The sequence below is a fragment of the Arabidopsis thaliana genome, chromosome 5 (assembly GCF_000001735.4).
Source record: "Arabidopsis thaliana chromosome 5, partial sequence".
Classification (NCBI taxonomy): Eukaryota; Viridiplantae; Streptophyta; class Magnoliopsida; order Brassicales; family Brassicaceae; genus Arabidopsis; species Arabidopsis thaliana.
The window spans coordinates 985,599-1,007,077 of NC_003076.8; the positions used below are offsets into that span (position 1 = coordinate 985,599).

The 21,479-nt window shown below is 33.7% G+C and overlaps 4 protein-coding genes and 1 non-coding gene across 10 annotated transcripts; 3 read left to right on the top strand and 2 right to left on the bottom strand.

Moving 5' to 3' along the window:
* Positions 1–23: 23 nt before the first annotated feature.
* ATCSLA09 (Nucleotide-diphospho-sugar transferases superfamily protein) lies at positions 24–5,032 on the bottom strand. The gene is made up of 9 exons (NM_120457.4): positions 4,160–5,032; positions 3,976–4,074; positions 3,646–3,898; positions 1,572–1,682; positions 1,332–1,468; positions 1,130–1,243; positions 843–1,042; positions 569–763; positions 24–474 (listed from the first exon to the last, which is right to left on the bottom strand). Exons 1-9 carry the CDS (start codon positions 4,487–4,489, stop codon positions 312–314), a joined length of 1,602 nt encoding a protein of 533 aa, NP_195996.1. The 5' UTR covers positions 4,490–5,032; the 3' UTR covers positions 24–311.
* A 4,464-nt stretch (positions 5,033–9,496) lies between these two features.
* KDTA (KDO transferase A) lies at positions 9,497–12,251 on the top strand. Of its 3 annotated transcripts, NM_120458.3 has the most exons (11): positions 9,497–9,785; positions 9,917–10,010; positions 10,112–10,154; positions 10,228–10,350; positions 10,444–10,563; positions 10,644–10,722; positions 10,861–10,977; positions 11,181–11,278; positions 11,379–11,472; positions 11,560–11,679; positions 11,762–12,251. In NM_120458.3, exons 1-11 carry the CDS (start codon positions 9,593–9,595, stop codon positions 12,022–12,024), a joined length of 1,344 nt encoding a protein of 447 aa, NP_195997.2. In that variant the 5' UTR covers positions 9,497–9,592; the 3' UTR covers positions 12,025–12,251. The 3 variants fall into 3 exon arrangements, with proteins under 3 accessions (NP_195997.2, NP_001331079.1, NP_001331078.1); NM_001342729.1 differs by having other exon boundaries at positions 11,379–11,679; NM_001342730.1 differs by having other exon boundaries at positions 9,519–10,010; positions 11,762–12,250.
* A 1,092-nt stretch (positions 12,252–13,343) lies between these two features.
* On the top strand, positions 13,344–13,416 carry AT5G03775. Its single transcript has one exon. It is a non-coding gene; the product is annotated as a tRNA-Arg (tRNA).
* An 87-nt stretch (positions 13,417–13,503) lies between these two features.
* On the bottom strand, positions 13,504–15,458 carry TRFL10 (TRF-like 10; the record flags this gene model as incomplete). Of its 3 annotated transcripts, none has more annotated exons than NM_001342731.1 (4): positions 15,263–15,458; positions 14,092–15,008; positions 13,937–13,990; positions 13,504–13,853 (listed from the first exon to the last, which is right to left on the bottom strand). In NM_001342731.1, the coding sequence occupies exons 1-3, from the start codon at positions 15,347–15,349 to the stop codon at positions 13,939–13,941; spliced, it is 1,056 nt and encodes a 351-aa protein (NP_001331807.1). In that variant the 5' UTR covers positions 15,350–15,458. The 3 variants fall into 3 exon arrangements, with proteins under 3 accessions (NP_001331807.1, NP_195998.2, NP_001331808.1); NM_120459.4 differs by having other exon boundaries at positions 13,937–14,009; positions 15,263–15,452; NM_001342732.1 differs by lacking the exons at positions 13,504–13,853; positions 13,937–13,990 and having other exon boundaries at positions 13,992–15,008; positions 15,263–15,452.
* Positions 15,459–19,183: 3,725 nt separating this feature from the next.
* HB51 (homeobox 51) lies at positions 19,184–21,033 on the top strand. 2 transcript variants are annotated; one of them, NM_120460.5, is made up of 3 exons: positions 19,184–19,504; positions 20,057–20,412; positions 20,542–21,033. In NM_120460.5, the coding sequence occupies exons 1-3, from the start codon at positions 19,387–19,389 to the stop codon at positions 20,773–20,775; spliced, it is 708 nt and encodes a 235-aa protein (NP_195999.2). In that variant the 5' UTR covers positions 19,184–19,386; the 3' UTR covers positions 20,776–21,033. The 2 variants fall into 2 exon arrangements, with proteins under 2 accessions (NP_195999.2, NP_001330319.1); NM_001342733.1 differs by having other exon boundaries at positions 19,186–19,504; positions 20,057–21,021.
* The last annotated feature ends 446 nt before the right edge of the window (positions 21,034–21,479 follow it).

Sequence of the window (21,479 nt, forward strand, 5' to 3'; positions counted from 1 at the left end):
ATATAGCTACAATATCCATAAATTGTTTAAAGCTTTGAATCTATTTGTTCAGTTAAGTTCTTTTGTCTAGCGATAAGTCAAAAATCATTTGCCTTCAAGGAATCTGAAAAAAACCTTCAAAGTATATTTCTTCTTTACTATAAGTATCCTTTATCTTCCACACTACACACACCATTTCTGTAACAATGGTATCATCAATTCTCTCTATTCACACCAACAAGAATTTAAATAGCTAGCGAATCCAAAAAGAAAGAAAACAAATCATCTTCTTATCCTCGAGCAATTCGTCGCTCGAAAACTCCTTTTTCCCTTCAATGGTTAGGCACAATTGTCCCAATTTGCCCGAATCCCGCAATGAAGAACGCGATTGCTTGTGCGAAAAGGTATAGATAATAATGATTCTTCCCAAAAAACGCGTCATAACATCCCACAAATAACAGATACATTCCTACACCGAGTTCCAACACATGAATTCTGCCATAACACACAAAAAAGGTAATATTAGAATTGGTTTGGTACAGTTTACCAGTAACCGAAATCAAATTGAAAAAGGGAAGAAGTTTTTTACCTATCTCCAAATCTAAAACGAATAACCTTCTTTGAAGTCTTGGTGGCTGATTTAGCCTTAACATCTCCCAGCTTCTCTGTAACAATCCACTCATTAACTCTTCCTCCTTCGAGTAAACCGATAAAGGTAGCTTTTGTTCTGTGAAGAGACATCACATTCTCGAACAGAATCCAAAAGACCATAAGATGCAATGACCTATAAAATACATGTAACCAACAATTAGAACCCTAATAAGACTTGAGCCCCAAGAAACTCTCCGAAAATGTTTTTTTACCTTGGTGTCCCAACGGCGTTGAGGAGAGTAATGACTGAAGGAATGTAAACCGCTCCCCATTTCGGAACAGTAACTTCCGGTACAAGAACTGTAGCGGGTAAGATCACACAGTAGAAGATGAAGGTAACAATGTGTGCCACTAGCTTTCTAACCACGAAGAAGCTATATATCACATGAACTTTCTTCCACAAAGTCACGTTCTGCCAAAAGAAAGTAAACCGGTTCAGTTTTGTTATGTTATTGTATCTTAAAGACTTTCTAATTCGTGTAGAGGGATTGAAGGAAACCTTATTAGTCATGATTTCGAATGCCATTTTCCTGAAAAGATTAGCTGGACCACATGACCACCTGTGCTGTTGATACCTATAAGCCTTGAATGTACTTGGCAACTCGTTTTTAACCTATAGTTTTTTTAAACAAATAATTATTTCACATGTCAACCTTTAAGTGACTCTATAACCATAGTCTATAAAAAATATATTATACTACCTTCAAAGAACCGAGGTACAAGAATTTCCAACCCTTGAGACTAGCTCTCACGGCCAAATCCATATCTTCCACGGTCGTTCTATCTTTCCAACCACCAGCTTCGTTTAATGCCGATATTCTCCATATTCCCGCAGTTCCTATAATTTATTGTATCGAAACACATTCACAACTTATGAATAAAACGGTTCAAAACATGTTCTAACAAAATTTTAATTTAAAATGTGTGTTAAAAAAAAGTACCATTGAATCCGAAGAAAGCGTAAGTAGAAGAACCAACTTCTTGTTCCACCGTAAAATGATAATCCAAAGACATTTCTTGCATCCTTGTCATCAAACATTCATCCGAATTTACTGCAAAAAAGTTGAAAAAATAGTGGAATTCAATTATTTTGTTTAGGAAAAAAAAATATAAAAAAATAAAACAATAAATGTGGTGGTATTAATGAAAGACATTAATAAACAAGTTGGTGAAATTGGAAATCAATTATGAAATGATAGACACCTAGCTCAACTACAAACCCAATTAGATTTCAACAGCTCGTTAGATTTTGTCACATGATGATCTCTTTATTTTGTAAGTTTCTCTCCTCTAAAAGCATAATTATCGAAGTTTTTCAATTATTAGTCGTTTCAGGATCTAATTAAATAATAAAAACAATTTTTTTACATAAAAACATTAAAAAAAAAAAAAAAAAAAAAAGTGAGTGGTGAGAGTGAGAGTGACAGAGACTAGTTGTAGTAGAAGAGAGTAGCTGGGTCCCACGTTGTTGCACATGGAGGGAGATGGATGGTGTTGGCTACGTACACGTGGCGGATCTAGTGAAAATGACAAATCTACCCATACTATTTGAACTACTAAATGAGAAATCATTGCCCCTGTGTGGCCTACACTTCCCAAAATGTTCTCTGCACTCAATTATGGGACACGACAACGATGCCAGTGATGCTATTCCACTAAACTCTACTCTAATTTAGTAATTTTGATCAAATTAGATTCCTAAATTTCATCTTGTTTAATTTTGGTATTTACGATGAAATATTTGGAAATACAAGTAAGAGACGGTATGATTTAAATTTGGTCTAGAAAAGTTAAGAGTTGAATGGTTATAGTAGCCACTATTTATGGTGGATAATTACTTAGTAAAATACAAAATACGTGACAGCTTTTTGGGTGCCAGAAGTTATAAATACATTGGTGGACAATTTTTATTGACAAATAATTTCTTTTCTTTTTTTTTGACAAAAAATAATTTTTTTTACTTTGACTAAAATATGAGGAGAACATTACTATGTTGAAATGAGTGGAAAATCAATTTATTGGAAGAAAAAGCCAAAACACCAAAACCAAATTTTCACCAACTCTTGCAGACATACCAAATACAAATTGACCAAAAAACATTAATAACTTTTACATTTGTTGATGTTTTCAGAGATTTTTCCAAATGTTTTGTTTTCATTAAATATTGAATTAGTTTTTTTTTGGTGAGTCAAATATTGAATTAGTTTAGAAGGGGGTATTGTCCCAGATTATATGCCTCCTAGATCCTTAAAAATTAATTTCGTATCCTTAACTAACAAATTATTTAAATTTATCGTTAAAGAAAAAGTAGTTCCACATTTTAAAGCTAGAACAAAATGGATACGTCAATATCAATATTCGCTAGGTAGGTTACATTGGGACCTCACAATAAAACACCCACCGACACTTCTAGTTAATGTAACTAAAACTTTATTTTTCTAACCATATTTTTTAACCAAAATTATTAAAACTCCATGATTCTAAAATTACTATAATGGGAGGAGCTCTTAACATATCATGTGTTAATATTATATAGTGTTATATAATACACGTTCATAGGTTATCGTTTATCACTTACATTTATATCTAGTTATAGTATTAATTTGACCCATCTCTACTCTCTCTTTTTTTTAGTCCTCCATTAAAAAAATCATAATTTCCCAAGAAACAATAAGGAAAAACATTATACAGTAGCATATAAGTATATCTATCTATTTAACTTATAATGTGCGATCAGATGATTTCGTAATTATTACTACTAAATCGATTTTATGAATAATTGCACTGATTTGTACATTCTAAAGTACTTAGCCTAAAAAGGAAGTAGTAATTGAGAGAGAAAGAATCTCATAACCCGTGACTAACTTTCTAACTAAGCAGTGATTAGTGATTAGCACTTATCAATCATGAGACCACAATAAACAAAAGGGCCAAAACGATCAAATCAAAAGTATGAACCTTAAAAAGGAAGAACCGTTAAAATAACGAGGTTAAATTTTCTTAAAAAAAACTTACCGAATTTCCAGCGAGCTTGAACAAGAGCAAGCTTAGGGTTATGGAGTAGATACGGTACGGTTCTCCATAGAAAATCCGCTTCAGGTTGAAAATCAGCGTCGAAGATTGCAACGTAATCGCAGCTTTTGACATAACTCTTCTTCATTCCTTCTTTCAAAGCTCCTGCTTTGTATCCATTTCTGTTGTCTCTGATCTCATACTTGATGTTTACTCCTTTACTCGCCCACCTGCTACACTCCATCTCCACTAGATCCTGCCACAACAAACGTAACGGTTTAGGTTTGATGTAATTGAGAACCCATTTCGGAAAAGAATCAAAAAGAAAATTACTTTGATCGTTGGATCAGTGGAATCATCAAGAACTTGAATAACGATTCGATCAGAAGGCCATGAGAGTCCACAAGCAGCTCCAATAGATAGTTGATAAACCTGCATTAACAACAACAATCAATAACAACAAAGATCGATAACCAAACAATTGAAGAAAGAAGAGAACAGAATTATGATTTGGGACCTCTCGTTCGTTGAACATTGGGATTTGAATAAGAACCATCGGGTAAGCAGAGTTTCCAAGCTCGATGTCATCTTTGATTGGTTCATATTTGAAACGTTTATCTGGTTTTCGACCAAACAGCTTCACAAGAGAGATAACAATTCCCATGTAAACCCTTTCAACAAAGAGCATCACCGACATTGTCAAACAGATGTAAACACCGAGCCTAAGGGCTGGAACAATCAATGGAGCTCGTATCTGATCCAAAACCATTGACATTTGCATTGTTATGTCGTCTCTGTATCCCATGAACGAGTCTGGAATCACCGACGTCGTATCTCCTAGCTCCATCTCTTCTTACTCCGACGAGAACAAAAAGAAAACAGAGGAGGAATTTAAAGAAAAAAACAGGGGAGGGAAGCAAGAACCCTAGATCAAGGATTCTCTTGTGAGACAAGCAATAGGGAACAATGTGAGATTCTTTAAAGATGTCTCTTTTGGTGTAAGAAATCAAAGCCAAGGAAGGACGAAACAGAAACAGAGAGACAGAGTTTTTCGTTTTTTGCCCTTACGGTGAAAATCTCTGTCTTCTCTGCCTGAGAAACTCAGATTGTCGGGAAAAAGGAGAATTCAATATTTTTTTTATGTGTTTTAGTTTTTTTTTGTATTTAAAGGGTTTTGGTAAGAGAAGAAAGATAATGAAAGGTGGAGAAGGAGAAGATGATTTTTGGAAAGAAAGAAGAGAGAAGAGAGATCTAAAAACAGAAACAGAGGGAGAGAAGACACAGTGTTGTGTGTGTGTGTGTGTGTGAGAAATCAGAGAGAGATCAATGTCTTTATATATAAAGGCTCTGTCCTTGTGTATATTGTTTTAGACTCTATTTAATATTCCATTATTCTTTTATTTTATTTCTCTAGAATATAGAGAAATGAATTTTTTTGCACCATCAATCAACCATAAATTTGCTCTTTCTATATATAACTACCAAACATTATTGAACGACACAAACATTAATGACGTCCAGGCGAAGATACAAAACAAATTGTTATTTTAAGTTTCTGATAAAATAATTTTCTTAAAAAATAAAAATGTCATTGTTAAAAAAAATGCTTCAATCTTCTCGAGGTGACATAGATGTATAATATAATACAAATGTGTAATTGCCTAATTATAATTCGTAACAACTATGAATTATGTATAAGGTTAAAACTCGATAGTTTATAGCCGTCTAGGCGTCCAAAACTATAGGACCATCTCAGTCAAAACAATTTGCTAGCCAGCGTTTATTATTTTATTTTATTTTTAAGCTCAAGAAATCGAAGATTAATCAGTTGATATAATATGTAATCTAATATAGAACTACCAATTAAAGGCTCAAAAAAAGAATCGAAGGCTCAATAACATTTTTTTTTTTTGTCAATCAATCAATCGAGGCTCAATAACATTACTTATAATATTTTAGAGCTGAATGAAAAAACTATGCATTATAGATGAGCATTATGTATATCAGTATTTATACAAATCATATGGACTTGCATAACCGGTTAATTCCAAAAGTAGAGTGATTCTAATGGTTCATTTCTCGAGGAAAATATATCGTCTCATATTGTTTGTCCTCATCTATTGACAAGATAGCGAACATCTCTGATGAGGATAATCGAATGATCGAATCCTTAGTACAAGACATGGATATCATGCAGTGGTCCATATATAGAGTAACATTGAGTTACAATTTTGTGAAATCCAGTAAATTGATATATGTTTTTAGCATTGAGTTATATGCCACTATACCTAATACATTATTTACAATTCAGTGGAAATATGTTATGTCATATATTTCGACCAATCAAAATCGAACAGAAGCTCTCCAAAGGAGAAAATGAATATTCAAGACATTTTAAAACAACGCACATTTGCCATGATGCTTCAAATCCCACCGACGGTCCAGTTTGTTATATTCTAATTAAGTACCATAAATAAAAAGTTTTCTGTTTGTTTAAAGTCAAATTTTTTTAAGTATACAAAAAGTCAATTATTTCATAAACTTCGAAGCACGTTTCGACTTCGTTCATCAATCATTTTTACTTCGTAATCTTTTAAGTTAATATATTCAAATCGCAATTTAAAGGAAATAATGTTGACTAAAAAAGTAAATGGATCTCGATCATTTTTAAAACGATGATAAAATGAAACACATAGCTGGAAAATAAGGACTGCTCAACGGCTGAAGTTGACTCTTATACGGTCATTAGTTTTGGGTTAAAGGAAAAGGATCCATGTGATCCAAACATTTCGTTGCTTCTCTTGGTGATGCATATTCGTTTGGTCTAATTGGATTCAAACTTGAAAGTAACTATTTATAAAATTAATTTGAATTTTAACTTAATTTTATGTATTGAAAGTTAGTTAAATAATTAACTATTTTTGCGGATACTTAAGCCATCACTCACATTACAACACCTTAAACAAACATTTCAGTTTGTAAACTTCATACGAATGATTCATTTTCTGTCGGTCCAGTACCAAAATTTTAAAATAGTTTGGAATCTTTGAAACTTAGATTATTTTTTCGCACTTAATTGTGATAGGATATTTCCTGTTTTAATCAGTTATTAAGTCAGTAAATTGACAAATTAAAGTCTGTATTTAGTTGGCATGTCATGTGAGAACACATACCGAGACAATTATCCAACATAATAGACAGGATTTAATTTGTTGATCTTCTAGACAAACGTGAGTTAACTATTACATATACGAGTATTTCATTAAACTCATAGCATATATTAAAAAAGATACCAAATTACCACTCTTCACTATCATTGTTTGTTTCAAACTTTCAGTTTCAGATTACCATTCTTTAACAGAAAATAAAATTTTATATTTTTCATTGGCTTTGATTTCTTTGAATGTGAAACAAGTATGTATGATGACACATGAGTTACGTTTGTACCTATATATTATCATGGTAACTTAAACCGTAATAAAAAAAATGTGTGCAGAGGTATAATAATGAAAAAAAGAGAGAATAAACTAATAAATAATAAATAATTGGAGAAAATAAAATAGCACTACATATGTTGCATGCAGCCAGCAAAGTAACATGCAGTACCATGCAAGTAAACATAATGTATAAGGACCAAATACCACATGGGTTCTTACAGTTGGACTTTGCTTATTTCACTCACATTTGTCACTATTCTTTTCTTGCTTTCGTCATTTACAATAATTCTGAATCGGCAATTTTATGTTCCTTTCTTTATTAAACCGATCAATAGATGAAATGGAACACCCTAACCAAAAATGAAAAGAATAAATAATGACAGGAGTACCCACGGACAAAGGCAACTAGTCGCAACATAGACTTTTTAGTTTTAACTCTTTATTTACTAATCGGAGCAGTTTAGCTTTGAACGTACCCAAGTCATAAGTATGTTATAGGCCCCTACCACAGGAACAAAGTTTTATTTACAAATAGAATAATTCATTACCAAAACCAAAAAGTTTATGCAAATATTAGTCTTTCAGAAAAGAGAAAAAATGGGCATCTTTGTTACTTTAGCTATAAAAAATATGAAAACAAAATTCAAAGAATCAATCAAGTTTTGTAGAAAACATAATTCAGGAACTAACTGGTGGGATCCAATGTCCATATACATATCATATATAATTGATATCCTATCTACTTTGGCACTGAAACTCCCCTAGACATTTTTTTTTAAGGTGTTATTTCAATCTTTATTTGTCGGCATATATATACGCAAACACGTACATTTGTGCGTATATATTAAATTACGTATCTATCGAATTTTTAAAAATGCTTTTTTAGTCTCCCTCCCCTTTTAAAAGCTGGGAAGGGGTTGTTGAAACCTCTTTAATTAAATGTTTAACAATTATATACTAAGTATGATGTTCGATCATCTGATCATACAATATTGTATATCTTATAGTTCTGAAACATTTAGGAAATTTTAGTGTCCATTTTTATTCGGCGTGATATACGTATATGTTGTATAAACTATAAATTGAAATTAACGGTTCATTAGAACCAAACTTAATAATTTGTCTAAGCATAATTGTTCTACAAATGGGTAAACATTTTATAAAGTCATTAACTCATTATACAGTTAGGGATTTAAAAATAAGAAATACTCAACTTCGGATTTGGTAAAAGTAATATATTTAATCGGCTACGTAGTGTGCAAAGATACTTGCCGTCCATATTGAAATCATGAAGAAAAAACTATTCAACATCAAAGGATCAAATCACCATAATAACATGAAAAATAAGTTCAGTTATATTTTTAATTTGTGTACCAAGTTATACTAAGACTACATTATATATGAGAATTTCGAGAAGCTATCATTGGATATGGTCTACCTTCTATGCGAACCACCGAGTTGATGTATACAATGTGGCTCGAGTGGCGAAGTAGACACCACACCTTAGTCTTCAAGACCAAGTCTTCATCACTCTTATTCTCACCTACTTCAATGTTTCATTACTAATTTTGCTTTATATTTATATATGTGTAATGGGAAAGTTCCTAGGTCAAGTTTTTTTTTTTTTTTTTTCTAATTTTAAAATATTTCACTTTTAGTTGGAGTATCATATATTAATTACTTTTGCCGCTTTTGACAAAACTATAGCCATCTTTGACATTATACTATAAATTATTTGTTCTTACGTCAATTAATCAAATATTTTCCAACAAACACTGGTCTTCATTATATTTAAAAATATACATAACCTGACCAGAATTGCGTTTTAACAACGGATTTTTTTTATGGCTCTAAGATAAAATAAAAAGTCGTTGCATAGCTAGTCGTTATTATTTCGTATTTAGAATTGATATGTTTAGCCACGTGAAGGAGAGGAACTAAAAACAAATATAATATTAACATAAATATGTTCATTATATTAGAGAATTTCTCTTCAATATCAAAAATGTAACTGGACTACAATTTGGAACTTACAAGTTAGTCGACGAGATAAATCTGAAACGATAGATAAAGCTCACCGGCAAGCAAACATGGCACGTGGGAAGCTAAACTTGTTATCAAAGTTATTCTTCAACATTTTGCACTGAAGAATTTTCTTAATAAAATCAGTGAAAAAAAGGCAAAAGGGTAATTCTCATTTCACATTTGTTTCCACAAACTACTTTTGAATTATTATAGAGTTGTCTCTTTTTTCTTAAAATAGAAATTAACAGTTCATAATGTAACAAAATCCTGCATTTTTAAGAATCTTAAGATCATTCCCACACGTAATGAATAATAAATAGTAGTTACTTTAATCGTCGTTCTACTAGTTGGGCCATACTTTGGTATTATTGGGCTCAAAAATAATTAATGGGCTTAAGGCCTCATTAGAAAACGGCAACGCCATTGAAGGAGTCTACGGTGAAGGAAAGAAGCTAACGTCGGCGCCGTCGTTAGTTGCCGGAGACGCGATGAAGCTCGGAGTGTTTGTATACAGATTATACAGAGCTTTAACCTACGGTGTCTCCCCGTTGATTCACCTACACATACGGTGGCGCAGACTCCGGGGATTAGAGCATTTCAGCCGTTGGCCCGAGCGGTTCGGTCATCCCTCCGCCGTAAGACCACCGGGATCGCTTATCTGGTTTCACGCCGTCTCTTTAGGTTACAATCTCTATGACCTTCAAATTTTAACTCAACGAAACAAAACTGTTCAACTCTTCATTGCTCATTGAAGCTAATCTCCAAATCGAGAAATTATGATTTTTGGTTTGTTTGTTTTGAGTGACTCTCAGGTGAAGGAATGGCTGCTATTCCGGTGATCAGACACTGCAATGAAGTAAAGTCAGATTTGACTATCCTAATGACGACGACGACAGTATCTGCATTGTATGTGGCTCATTGTTGTTTCTTACATAAAAATCTAAAATTGAAAAAGTTCAAAGTTTTTGTCTTTTGTAATTTGATTTCTTTGAATCTTTTGGTTGCAGTGAAGTAATAAAGAATCAGCTCCCTGTTGGTGTATTACATCAGGTATGTTTTGATTTGTATGATGATATTTTCTGTGAAGTCTTATAGATATGCTAAAGTTTCAAAATTTGGTCAGTTTGCACCACTGGATACACCTTTAGCTATTGACAGATTCCTTGGCCATTGGAAACCGAATGCGATTATCATAATGGAGAACGAACTCTGGCCTAATCTTATCATGGCTGCTTCAGGACTTCTAGTAATTCTTTGATCCTTCTTGATGTCTATATGGATGTATCACTTGTGCGAAGATATTGAACTCTTTTGATTGTGTTTCTGTTAATCTCTTTAGATTCCGTTGGGATTGTTGAACGCTCGGATGTCTACTAAATCCTTTAAACGGTGGTCGAGTCCGCTCTTACTACCGCTGGTATCGTTGTTGCTATCTAAATTCTCATTGATAGCCCCACTGGTATGTATGCTAACTTCAGCAAGTCATTTTTTTTTAATCTTATCTGATTGTATTAAAACTATTTACCTCAAATGCGACAGAGCACCCTGCAGGGTATACGTTTTCAGTTGCTGCATGCGCCACCCTTTGTCATAAATTATTCTGGTGACTTAAAATACGGTATTGTAGTCCACTTTAAACCTTCAAGATATTCTTATATTGGATATAATGTGCAACCCATTATGTTACTGAATTGCTCATACTCTTTCTGTTAATGCGATAGAAATATCCATGTGTGTTGTCTGCTTTTTGTTCCAGTGGTAAACAAGTTCCATGTATCTAGTGGAACATCTGAAAGTATAAGAGATCTAAAAGTAGAACTCGCAGAAATGAAAGTCTGGATTGCATCTTCATTACATAGAGGCGAAGAAGAAGGTACTTTTGTCCTAAACTAGTATATAGCATAACCTTTTTTTAGCCTCGTAGACTATCGTGTGGATCTGAAGTCACTTCCATGACTTGATTGCAAGTGACTTGTAAGGAAGTAGGAGTTTGGAGCTGATTGACTTTTTATTTGGTATGCTTCTTCTGTTGTTCTATGCATTGCTTAAAACTAATTATCAAAGTGTTGTGTGCAGTCATTTTAGGAGTTCACAACATGCTTCTCGAATCACATCCGGACTCTGTTGTCATAATTGTGCCTCGACATCCACATCATGGCCAACAGATTGCTCATGTATGGTATACCACACCTTCTGCTTATTTCATATTAATGGCTTATTGAAGGTTGATCTTTTTGGTGAATCGAATTTCATTGTCCTCAGCTTTTTTTGTAGAAACTGCGGAAAGATGGCCAAAGTGTTGCTCTAAGGTCTCAAAACGAAAAGCTTACACCAAGGAAGACGAATATATATGTGGTGGATACACTAGGTTAGGGTTTCACTACTTTTAGTTTATCTTCCTAGTGCTAGTCCCTTTTCTTTAAGAACCCTATCTGTGTCTGCTTGGTTTCTTCAGGTGAACTAAGGGAATTGTACAGTGTCGCTCCAATAGCCGTCATTGGAGGCTCTTTCATCCCGGGCTTAACTGGTCACAACTTGTCTGAAGCAGCTGCTGCTGGCTGCGCCGTTATTACAGGTTCTCAATGATAAAGATTAGATGCTTGTATATTATCACTCTTTCTCTCCTTTATCTCAACATTCATGGAATCTTTGATTAGGTTGTCATGTTGGGCATTTCTCTCACATGGTGAAGGCGATGCAGCAGGCGAACCCCTTATCGGTGACACAGGTCTCGACAAAACTAGAGCTCAAAGAAGCTGTCGACTTGCTCCTGAGTAACCCTGAGATCTTGGAAACACATCAGAGAGCTTCTAAAGACGTTTATGAATCTCTATCAAGCTGCATTATCACTAACATCTGGAAACTTCTCAATCTTCATATCTTTAGAGGGAAATCAAGAAATCACATTGAATGCAAATGATGAAATGGCTCGACAAGTCAAAATTTAATTAACAAAAACAAAACCTCTTCTAGGGTATATAAATATCTCTATCTGCAAAAGTCAAATAAAAACCATGGAGAATCACAATATAAGACCATATATAGTGGATAGACTCGATACAAACTATAGAGGGGACTATTGAGCTATTCTCTCTCAAACTGCATCCTGCTTAATTTCATCAAGTGTGGAGGCTTTCCTTTTCTTTACTTTCATCGTTCTTAATTTCATCAACAGTGTGGAGGCACTCATAATCTAACAACCATCAATGAACTAGAAACTAACCTTGACACTCACAATATGTCCCTGCTTCATCACTTAAGTTAAATCCTTCTTCAAAAACCTCATCAGTTGTTGTCATTCTCATACATATAACATGAAGGACATTTGGTTTCTTAATGCTCAACCTGGAACATGGCCGAAAAAAGAAAAAGAGAGAATAGAAATCGATTTTTGCGAATACTCATATTTGAAGAAAAAACTGTTGTAGAAAACCAGTACTTACATTCTTTGGTGGAAACTCTTGACTTTAAAGTGACTCCCAAGTTAGGGTTGTCGGAAGAAGAAGACGAGAGGAGGAGTTTTAGGTATTGTTTAAGTTGTTCCTTCCAGACCCGGGCCTGGACCGAAGTCCATGTGTTTTGAGCAAACAAGTTTTTAGCAGTCCAAAACCCATGCTTCTGAGTTGGTTATTGCATAAGATTAGGCCTGCGTTTTTTGTCCAAACCGAACAGATTGATTGGTTCAAAATCGGTTTAATTGGAAGAATCATGTTCGGTTTACAGTCTGCTTCGGTTCGAAACATTCCTACATGGCTCAAGTTTGTGAAAAATGTGTTTACTACCGTTCCTATATGTTTTAGTCTTTTAGAGGCCATAAAAAAAATTAAAAAAACATGATCAATTTTTATGTATGTTGTATCCTTCTTTCCTGAGAGAAGACTCTTTTAAAGCTATCCTTCCTGTTTTTGAAAAAAAAAAAAAAAAACATGGTTGGTTTTTGTTCAAATAAACATTTAATTCTTCTTTTCATTCAAAAAAAAAAAATGTATCCATTGCAATTGAAATCAAACTTTTATATTATTAAATTAATAATATCATAGTTTTTAATATAAATGTAGTGGTTAGATTTTTTGAAAAAAAAATTGATAAAACGAAAAGAAAAATTAATGCTTTATATTTGCTACACATAAAAATTCAAAATGTTAGAAGAGTTGAGCAAGTATATTCATCAAATTGTTAAAAGCGAACAAAAATATTTTACAGAACTATATATGTTATTTAGCTAGCTTACCCAACAAAGCACCCGTGGCCTAATGGATAAGGCGTTTGACTTCTAATCACACGATTGTGGGTTCGAGTCCCACCGGGTGTGTTATTTTCCTTTTTTTTCCTCTATTCTGTCAAGGATCCATTTTTCAGATTTTACTTTTTTCTTTTAACACATACAAGTTCGAACTTCGAGCCATATATTATCTATACTGAAAATCTAAAGATGTCGAAGATACACAAAAAGTAGAAGTCAGTTCTTGTAAAGGAGGAACTTTTGTCTATTACACAGATCAACTCCCACATTAGTTCACCAAGTCTGGCTTCATCTCCAAAATAAGTCACACTAACTATTGATTACATAGCAGTAGGGGTTAGTGTGCTGCCTTGTTCGTTTTTGTTCATAATCTTGACCATGCTCCTCCATTTGTCCTTGAGATCAGCTGGAGTACGTGTTTCGTGGAACACCTTCTCTCCCATTTCCAGAATTTTCCTCCATGGCATGTTCTTGTTTGCTTCTGCTGCAAATTTCTCCACTCCCACCTGAACCAACCAACCAACACATATATCAACAACAATTCTTATTCAATTCATGAAAATACAGCTAGTGTAGGTTTGGTATATACCTTTAGCATCTCTTCTTCTTCGTACGTCCAAAGTAGCCTCCTTCTTTGATCCATCTTAAAGAAAGAAATGTCCCTGCAAATCCGTGAGGTAACTTTCTAAATTTAATGTGGAAATGAACTCTTGATGTTCCAGTGAGTGAAGAAAAAGGAACAACCTCACTGTCTTTGACTTAGCCACAACTTTGGTTGTTGCCTGCTGGTTCCTCATTCTCCCTGACGGGGAGGTTACTTGAACCGATGAAGTTACCTGCTCAGTTACATCTTCTCCATTTCGTTCGTTACTTGATCCCTTTGATGAGATGTCACTATCGATAATTTTCAATCCTCTCCTTCTTCGCTTCTCATTCTGCTGGACCTGGTCCTGTTCTTTTGCTGAAAACGATTCTTGCATAGACAAAAACGAAGAAACCTCTCTCTTTTTCCCTGCACCTGTATTCAGGATTCTTGTACCTTGATCTTTAGCTGTTTCATCATCTTCAGCGTCTTGAAATTTTTCTGTAGCTACCTTCTCTGATGCTCCAACTTCGTCAATCACTTTACCAGTACCCACTTTCCCTTGATCCGCATCTGGTTTTGATGAACAGCCATCCTTCTCTCCTTGTAACTCATGATCACTTACAATGTCTGTACTCTGCTCTTGGTTTCCAATTTCATCACCAGATAAGGTTATATCCTCATCCCTGCTTTTCATCTCTTTATCTAGATACTTGCAGACCGCCTTTTCCGCCTCAACGGTCTTTTCTCTCAATGTTTTGGATTTCAGTGCAACAATCTTGAGCCAGCAATAAGGACAAAATGGATTCGAAACATCCTCACTACTACTACTACTACTACTACTAGTACTACCCAAATCAGCATACAAACACTCGCCGTGAAACGAAAGAAGACAGTCAACCCCGCAACAACGAGATACCCGCTCGTCTGAAACTTCACATACAATACAAGCATCCAAGTCCAGCAGCGGCTCTACAGATCCTCCTCTATCAGTAGTCTCACTAGTCCCAAGACAACGACGCTTCTTGTGTGGCACATCTCTTTCATCACATTGTGTGTTTTCATTAGCTTCATCATCCTGTGAAAGGATGACCAGAAATCATTCACAAATACATCAACCGTAACAGTTTCTATTTCGCGAGTTCCAAATTTAAAATTCAACCTCCACAATCACACAGAATCCAAAACAAGCTTTGATTATAACATACGAATCAAAATCAAAACCAAAATCAGTCATGTAGCTGCACCAGGAAATTACAAGCTCTAGTTTTCCGATTCTAAAGGAGACTGTTCCGAGAAGCAAATAGAGACGAAGGGAAGAAATAGGTTTACCAGAAGCGAATCGAGGGATTTGCGCGAAGACCTAACCGGAATCGATTTGGTTCTCATCTTCATCTTCGACAGTTTCTTCTCAATCATCAGTCTCGGTTTAAAATTGGCACTCTCGAATTCAACAATGGGGACGTTATATGAACAGTGAAGAGTGTCTCTTCTCAATTGTGAAGCGTACTGAGGAAGATGGATGAATAAACAAAATAAAAAAGTATTATGTGATAAATTTAGCAAATATAGAAGAAGTCAATTCACCTTTTAATTAATTATACGGATAACCCAAAATTTTATGTATATTGAATCAAAAATATATTTTAACTTTTTTTTATTTATTTAGAATTTTTATATATTTACTGACATTAAAATTTCAACTTTAAACAATAGTGTAATCAATATATAAAATCATAATTCATTAACAGAAAAGTTTTACATTCGTAAATGATTCTTTTTAATTGACTTAAATTCTTGAAAATAAATCACATATTTTTTTGACGCATAAAACATACACATGTATATACTAGAGACTATATGTCGGATGATTCATCATAATAATTATTTACTTTTTTTTAACACATATAAATATTTACTATAATGAGATTAAAATAATAAATATATTTAATTTTTTAAATCATGAAACTACTAAGCTAGTTATTATAGAAAGGAAAAAAAACAGAGAGTTTAGTTGATACGCCATAAAACAGGGTTTCTTTCTTCTACATATGTGTTAGGTCTTCATGAGTCATGACCATTTTAGTTCCACAAGCCTTCAACAATTAAGTTAAAAGAAGATTGTAGCTAACTAAATTTTAAAATATTGTTGACTTTTGTAAGTAATAAACTTGCAATGTATAAGTGGGTTAGTCTTATGGAACTTGTTTACCTTTTTTGTTACTATATATGTCTGGTCAATTTGCATAGCAACAATTAAAATTTGTAAAATGAATGTTATAAATATGGTCTTAAATTAGTGTCTGACTTTAACGGCGGGATTTAATTGTTACGTATTTACGATTTTGAAACTAATAGTGAAAAAGGAGACACTGTACCAACTTTAACCTTCACTGTTATATTCATCTTTAGCCTTCTTCACAATATTTTTACCTTTTCAGTTCTAGAGTTATTTAATGGTGGTGTAATAAATCTTACTATCCCATTTATCTATGTGAGGGTGGTAATTAGTTTAACCCAACAAAACCCATCAAAAAAATAAAAAAGTAAATGTATAATTCACATTATATATTTCATATTCACATTAAGCAATTCTCAGTTATATCGTATATATAGCATAAATACTTGGAATTCAATTGTTATATAATATAAGTTCTTACTTCTAATTCCTTATAAAGTCCCTACATTTTACTATAATGTGACAAGTAAATTTAGCTCCTCCAAGAAGGGGGGACCTTTTTCTTGATTACCGATCTTAGTAACTGATGGATCTAAATGAAATCGTCTTTTTAATTTTATTTTTATTTTTGTCGTCTATATGAAATCGTGTATGTTATATAAAAACTAATGAAATCATTTGGGGAAAGTCTCAATTCTCAAAGAACAATAACAAAGGAATTTAGTTGTGAATTATACCTGTACATGTTGGATTCTCCTCAATATCTGAGTTTTTAGTTCTGGCTCTCCTCTTTTTTTTTTTTTTTTTTTTTTTTTTTTTTCTAATGCATGCATGGAGATGAGAGTGAGACTCTGCTAAAAGTTTTTATTCGGATATTATTTAATTTGTTTGACAGTATTAACAAAAGGCTTTTAACTTTTAAGATTCTGTGAAATCATTCATCATGAACCCAACTAATTACCTTCTGGTTCTTAACATTATCTACTACTCGAAGAGTTAATATATAACCCTATAACTTCATCACTAGCTCTATTCTAATAAAGATGTATACGAAATTATGAATAAATATTACATTATATATTTTCGTATGTGAATGTATAATTAAATACACAAAAAGTTAAAAGGATTAGTGGCGATAGGACAAAACGGATAAGAAAGAAATGGAATTTCAAGCTGAATGATGATTCTAAATGATTTTATGGGTCTTAATTTTAGTTTATTTCGAATACAAATCGGTCTTATTTCTCATTTAATCCAGACAAGGAAAACCATATATATATTGGCGTAACACGTAAACATTTAAAAGTTAAAAACACGTTATTTTTGGTCCATATCGAAGACTTTTTACGTAGGGTCTTAGCTAAAATAGTGAAATTTGCATATTATTTTTTTAAGAAAATAGAGTATGAAATGTTGTTATCAAACGGATCCTTTACAATGAATGCAATCATCGAAAAAAAACCATAAAAATATTCTTAAAAAAATTATACACTATGAAAACTGTGATGTCTCATCTCTTTCAAGGGTTTAGGCTTAAAAGCTTCCCTTTTCTCTTATACACTGTCGTTAGTTTTAAATCTCATTACTTATCATCAATCTGTTCAAACCCTATCTACTTTTAACATAGAAAAAGATTCCTTTCCTTCCCTCTCTACCCTTCTCTCTCCATCTCTTACACTATTTACACATCAACAATTTGTTAAGTAGCAATTGAATATGAGAGAGAGAGATATAGGGAGAGAGATTGTGTGTAGAACTGCAAGTTAATAAAGAATGTGGGGGTAAAGAGTACACAGTAGATGAAGACAATGAGACTTAGTTTTCAAACTTCTTCTTTGCTTTGGCTTTTATTGGTCATATCAGACTCTTTATTTATAGATGATCTACTTAGCTCTCTGTGTTGATTCTTAGCTTTCAAAGGTAGCTTTTGGCCTCACCCTATATACTCTATACAGGTTACTGCACATATACATTGGTATGGACTTGCCACTAGTGCCAAACCTTTTGCACATTAATTTTCACATATATATAAGTAGATTTAGATGGTGTATATATAAGACAAAACAATAACTGAAAATCTTAGGACCAAGAATGAAGGCATAACCAAAGAAGGGGGGAACCACATTGTCAGTTTTTATGGAGTTTTTGGGGGACCATTAGTTTCGTTTCACTCTTTCTCTTTCACTTATTTAAGCTTAACTTTGACAAATACGTACCCCCACCTATATTACTACACGAAATTACAATATATTTATATATAAAATCTCATCAATTTCTTTTCAACTACATTTATGTTTCCATGTTTATAAAATTCAGTCAATTAAGACGGTGGTTTAAATGTTAAAGGCCACAAGTAGATTTATGTGAATGTTAAAAAGTCCCAAGTTTAGAAATTCCGTCAAATATAATTAATCCATGCAGATTTTGATTTACCATTTATTGGTTTACACTAGATTTTCAAAAGGAATATTTGGTGCATTCACACAAGGCTCAAGATTGTTTGTTTTTTCTTCAAAAAATATGATATTATCAAAACCTCTAATTTTGTAGCAAAATCAATTTTATTTAAATCTAAAACATGTATTGTCTTGGTTGGTTCACATCATCTTGCAAACTCTGTAACACTATAAATTGTTACAATTTGTATGTTTATCGAAAAAGCGCAACGATAATATTGACATAAACAAGTAGATTAGGTGTCATGATAGTATATATATTATAAAAAAACTAATACGAAAGAAAAAACAGTTTCCCGAAAATAAATTAAAAATTCCAAGTTTGACCCTTGGACACAACAAAATATATCAACCTATATTAATGTTAGAGAGATGATGGATGATGATTGATGATGTGCAAATGAGACAAAATTATATCACACTTTCCTTTTCAATCTTTAAATTCCAAAACAAAAGGTACTGTTGGGTTGCTCCCTTATTAGGTGAAAAAAACCTCACACAACACAGACAATTTCACTCTGTCTCTTTCACTACACCTCTATATCTCCCTCTAGATACATATCCCTATTTATATATGTATTGTTTCGAACACTGCGTGCTCTCACACTTTGTTACACCTCCAAAAGACAAAGTACATAGAAGAAGAAACTTCTTGTCACGCCTCTCTTACCCCTTCCCTTGTGGTCCAATAAAACCCTAATTTTCTTTTCTTTCTTTTATCCATTGTATTAGATCCTATATCTTTCTTCCTTATAGACCATCTCTCATGTCTTCTTATATATATTAAGATATTCACAAGAACTACAAAAGAAAGAAAGGAGATGGAGTGGTCAACAACGAGCAACGTAGAAAACGTGAGAGTAGCTTTCATGCCACCGCCATGGCCGGAGTCTAGTTCCTTTAACTCGCTCCACAGCTTCAACTTTGATCCTTACGCAGGTATATTCACACACCATCGTACCAAGTCTGCATATGTTACATGCTTTCGTTTTTTTTACTTTTAGATGTGTTTAATTCCATATTTGACGAATTCATGAACTTTAAAACCTTATTTATCCCACTTGCAAATGTTCTCAAGAAGTTTTTTTTTTTCTGTGAATGATGTAAAGAATTTCAAATATGACGTCCCTAAACTTCATTCCAAATGTCAACTAAAACGTTACTTTTCTGATGAGAAGCTAAGATTTTCTTATCTTCAGTCTACAATATCTATAAATAAAGTTTCTTACTTTTTTCTTGGGATCCTACAAAAACAATTTCTTGGGATCCAAATGCAAAAAGGTAAAACGTCACTTTTGAAAAGTTGAGATTCGTTTATGGTATAGTTCACTCTAAGAAAAATGGTTGCGGACATAATTTTATTCTTCTTATACTTTTGGAAGTTTTTTTTTTTTTTTTTTTTTTTTCGTATAATGATTATATTGTTGCGCTTCTATGTTTAAATATTTCCTTTTATCCTTTCGGGGCGTTTGCTAAAATGTTTAACAGCAGGAAATTCATATACGCCTGGCGATACACAAACCGGACCGGTTATCTCTGTACCGGAATCAGAAAAGATCATGAATGCGTACCGATTTCCGAACAACAACAATGAGATGATAAAAAAGAAGAGACTAACGAGTGGACAATTAGCTTCACTTGAGCGAAGTTTTCAAGAAGAGATCAAATTAGATTCAGACAGGAAGGTGAAGCTGTCGAGAGAGCTCGGTCTGCAGCCACGTCAGATAGCAGTTTGGTTCCAAAACCGCCGTGCACGGTGGAAGGCGAAGCAGCTTGAGCAGTTGTACGACTCGCTTAGACAAGAGTACGACGTCGTTTCTAGGGAGAAACAAATGTTACACGATGAGGTTTGTGTATTATATTGCACAAAATTAAAATCATGGGATCTAATTACATATTATCGTTTTCTTAATTTATCCCTTAAAGTCTTGATTCTATCAGATTGCCCCCCTTAAAAAATTGGATTGGTGGTGCAGGTGAAGAAGCTGAGAGCTTTACTAAGAGACCAGGGTTTGATCAAGAAGCAAATCTCTGCCGGGACCATCAAAGTTTCCGGTGAGGAAGACACGGTGGAGATTTCATCGGTGGTGGTAGCTCATCCAAGAACGGAGAATATGAACGCAAATCAAATCACCGGAGGGAATCAAGTTTACGGTCAATACAACAATCCGATGCTGGTTGCTTCCTCTGGCTGGCCGTCATACCCCTGATAGATGTTGCTGATCTCAGAGAGAGGGAAAGAGAATGAGAGAACGAGAGAAAGAGAGAGAGAGAGATTGTGTCAAATAGAGCTTTAGACTAGGACTTTAGTAGTGTTATAGACTAAGACAAGCTTTCTCTCATTGTACGATCTTAAAACATAAATGGCACGTTCTTGGATGCGAGATTGAGTCTGAAAATTGTTGAGTTGGTTTTGTTGAACAACTATACTATGAACACTCAGAATTGGCGAATGTCCGAAACAAAACTAGCTATAAACCAAAATAATGACGAGAGTAAACGAGATTGTACAAATCTTGACACTGATGCTCAGCATTTTCCGCTTCCCTTCACCGAACTTGAGACCTCTTGACGCAAAAAAAAGCTGCTTAGGCTTTGTGTGTGTGTGTGTGTGTGTGTGTGTTGTAGCTTGGTAAAAAGCTAATCTTTATATGTACATGACTGTCTCCAGGTAAGCTTTGATTGAAGAAGGCTTTAGTTGTTAAATATTTAAGAACTTTACATTTCGAATCAGAGATCATAAAAATTGTAACCTTGACAGTATTCCAATAACTGTCTCATATTGATAAAACATCAGACGCAAAAGCCATAAAGTGATCAGAAGTAGTACGAAGCTGCCACTCCATTGTTTATATTTGGAACCGTCGTTGCTAGTTTGTTTGGGCCTAGTCAGGAGTTATTTTGGGCCTAACTA

Bases quoted from the DNA above. Each gene is read 5' to 3' on its own strand.
- ATCSLA09 (NM_120457.4), bottom strand. From the start codon at position 4,489: ATGGAGCTAGGAGATACGACGTCGGTGATTCCAGACTCGTTCATGGGA. The intron at 1,469-1,571 runs GTACTTTTTTTT...AATAAATTATAG, and splicing joins CGCTTTCTTCGGATTCAATG to GAACTGCGGGAATATGGAGA. The intron at 764-842 runs GTAAAAAAACAT...TGTATTTTATAG, and splicing joins AACGCCGTTGGGACACCAAG to GTCATTGCATCTTATGGTCT.
- KDTA (NM_120458.3), top strand. From the start codon at position 9,593: ATGAAGCTCGGAGTGTTTGTATACAGATTATACAGAGCTTTAACCTAC. The intron at 9,786-9,916 runs GTTACAATCTCT...AGTGACTCTCAG, and splicing joins GTTTCACGCCGTCTCTTTAG to GTGAAGGAATGGCTGCTATT. The intron at 10,978-11,180 runs GTACTTTTGTCC...TGTTGTGTGCAG, and splicing joins ACATAGAGGCGAAGAAGAAG to TCATTTTAGGAGTTCACAAC.
- HB51 (NM_120460.5), top strand. From the start codon at position 19,387: ATGGAGTGGTCAACAACGAGCAACGTAGAAAACGTGAGAGTAGCTTTC. The intron at 19,505-20,056 runs GTATATTCACAC...GTTTAACAGCAG, and splicing joins CAACTTTGATCCTTACGCAG to GAAATTCATATACGCCTGGC. The intron at 20,413-20,541 runs GTTTGTGTATTA...TTGGTGGTGCAG, and splicing joins AACAAATGTTACACGATGAG to GTGAAGAAGCTGAGAGCTTT.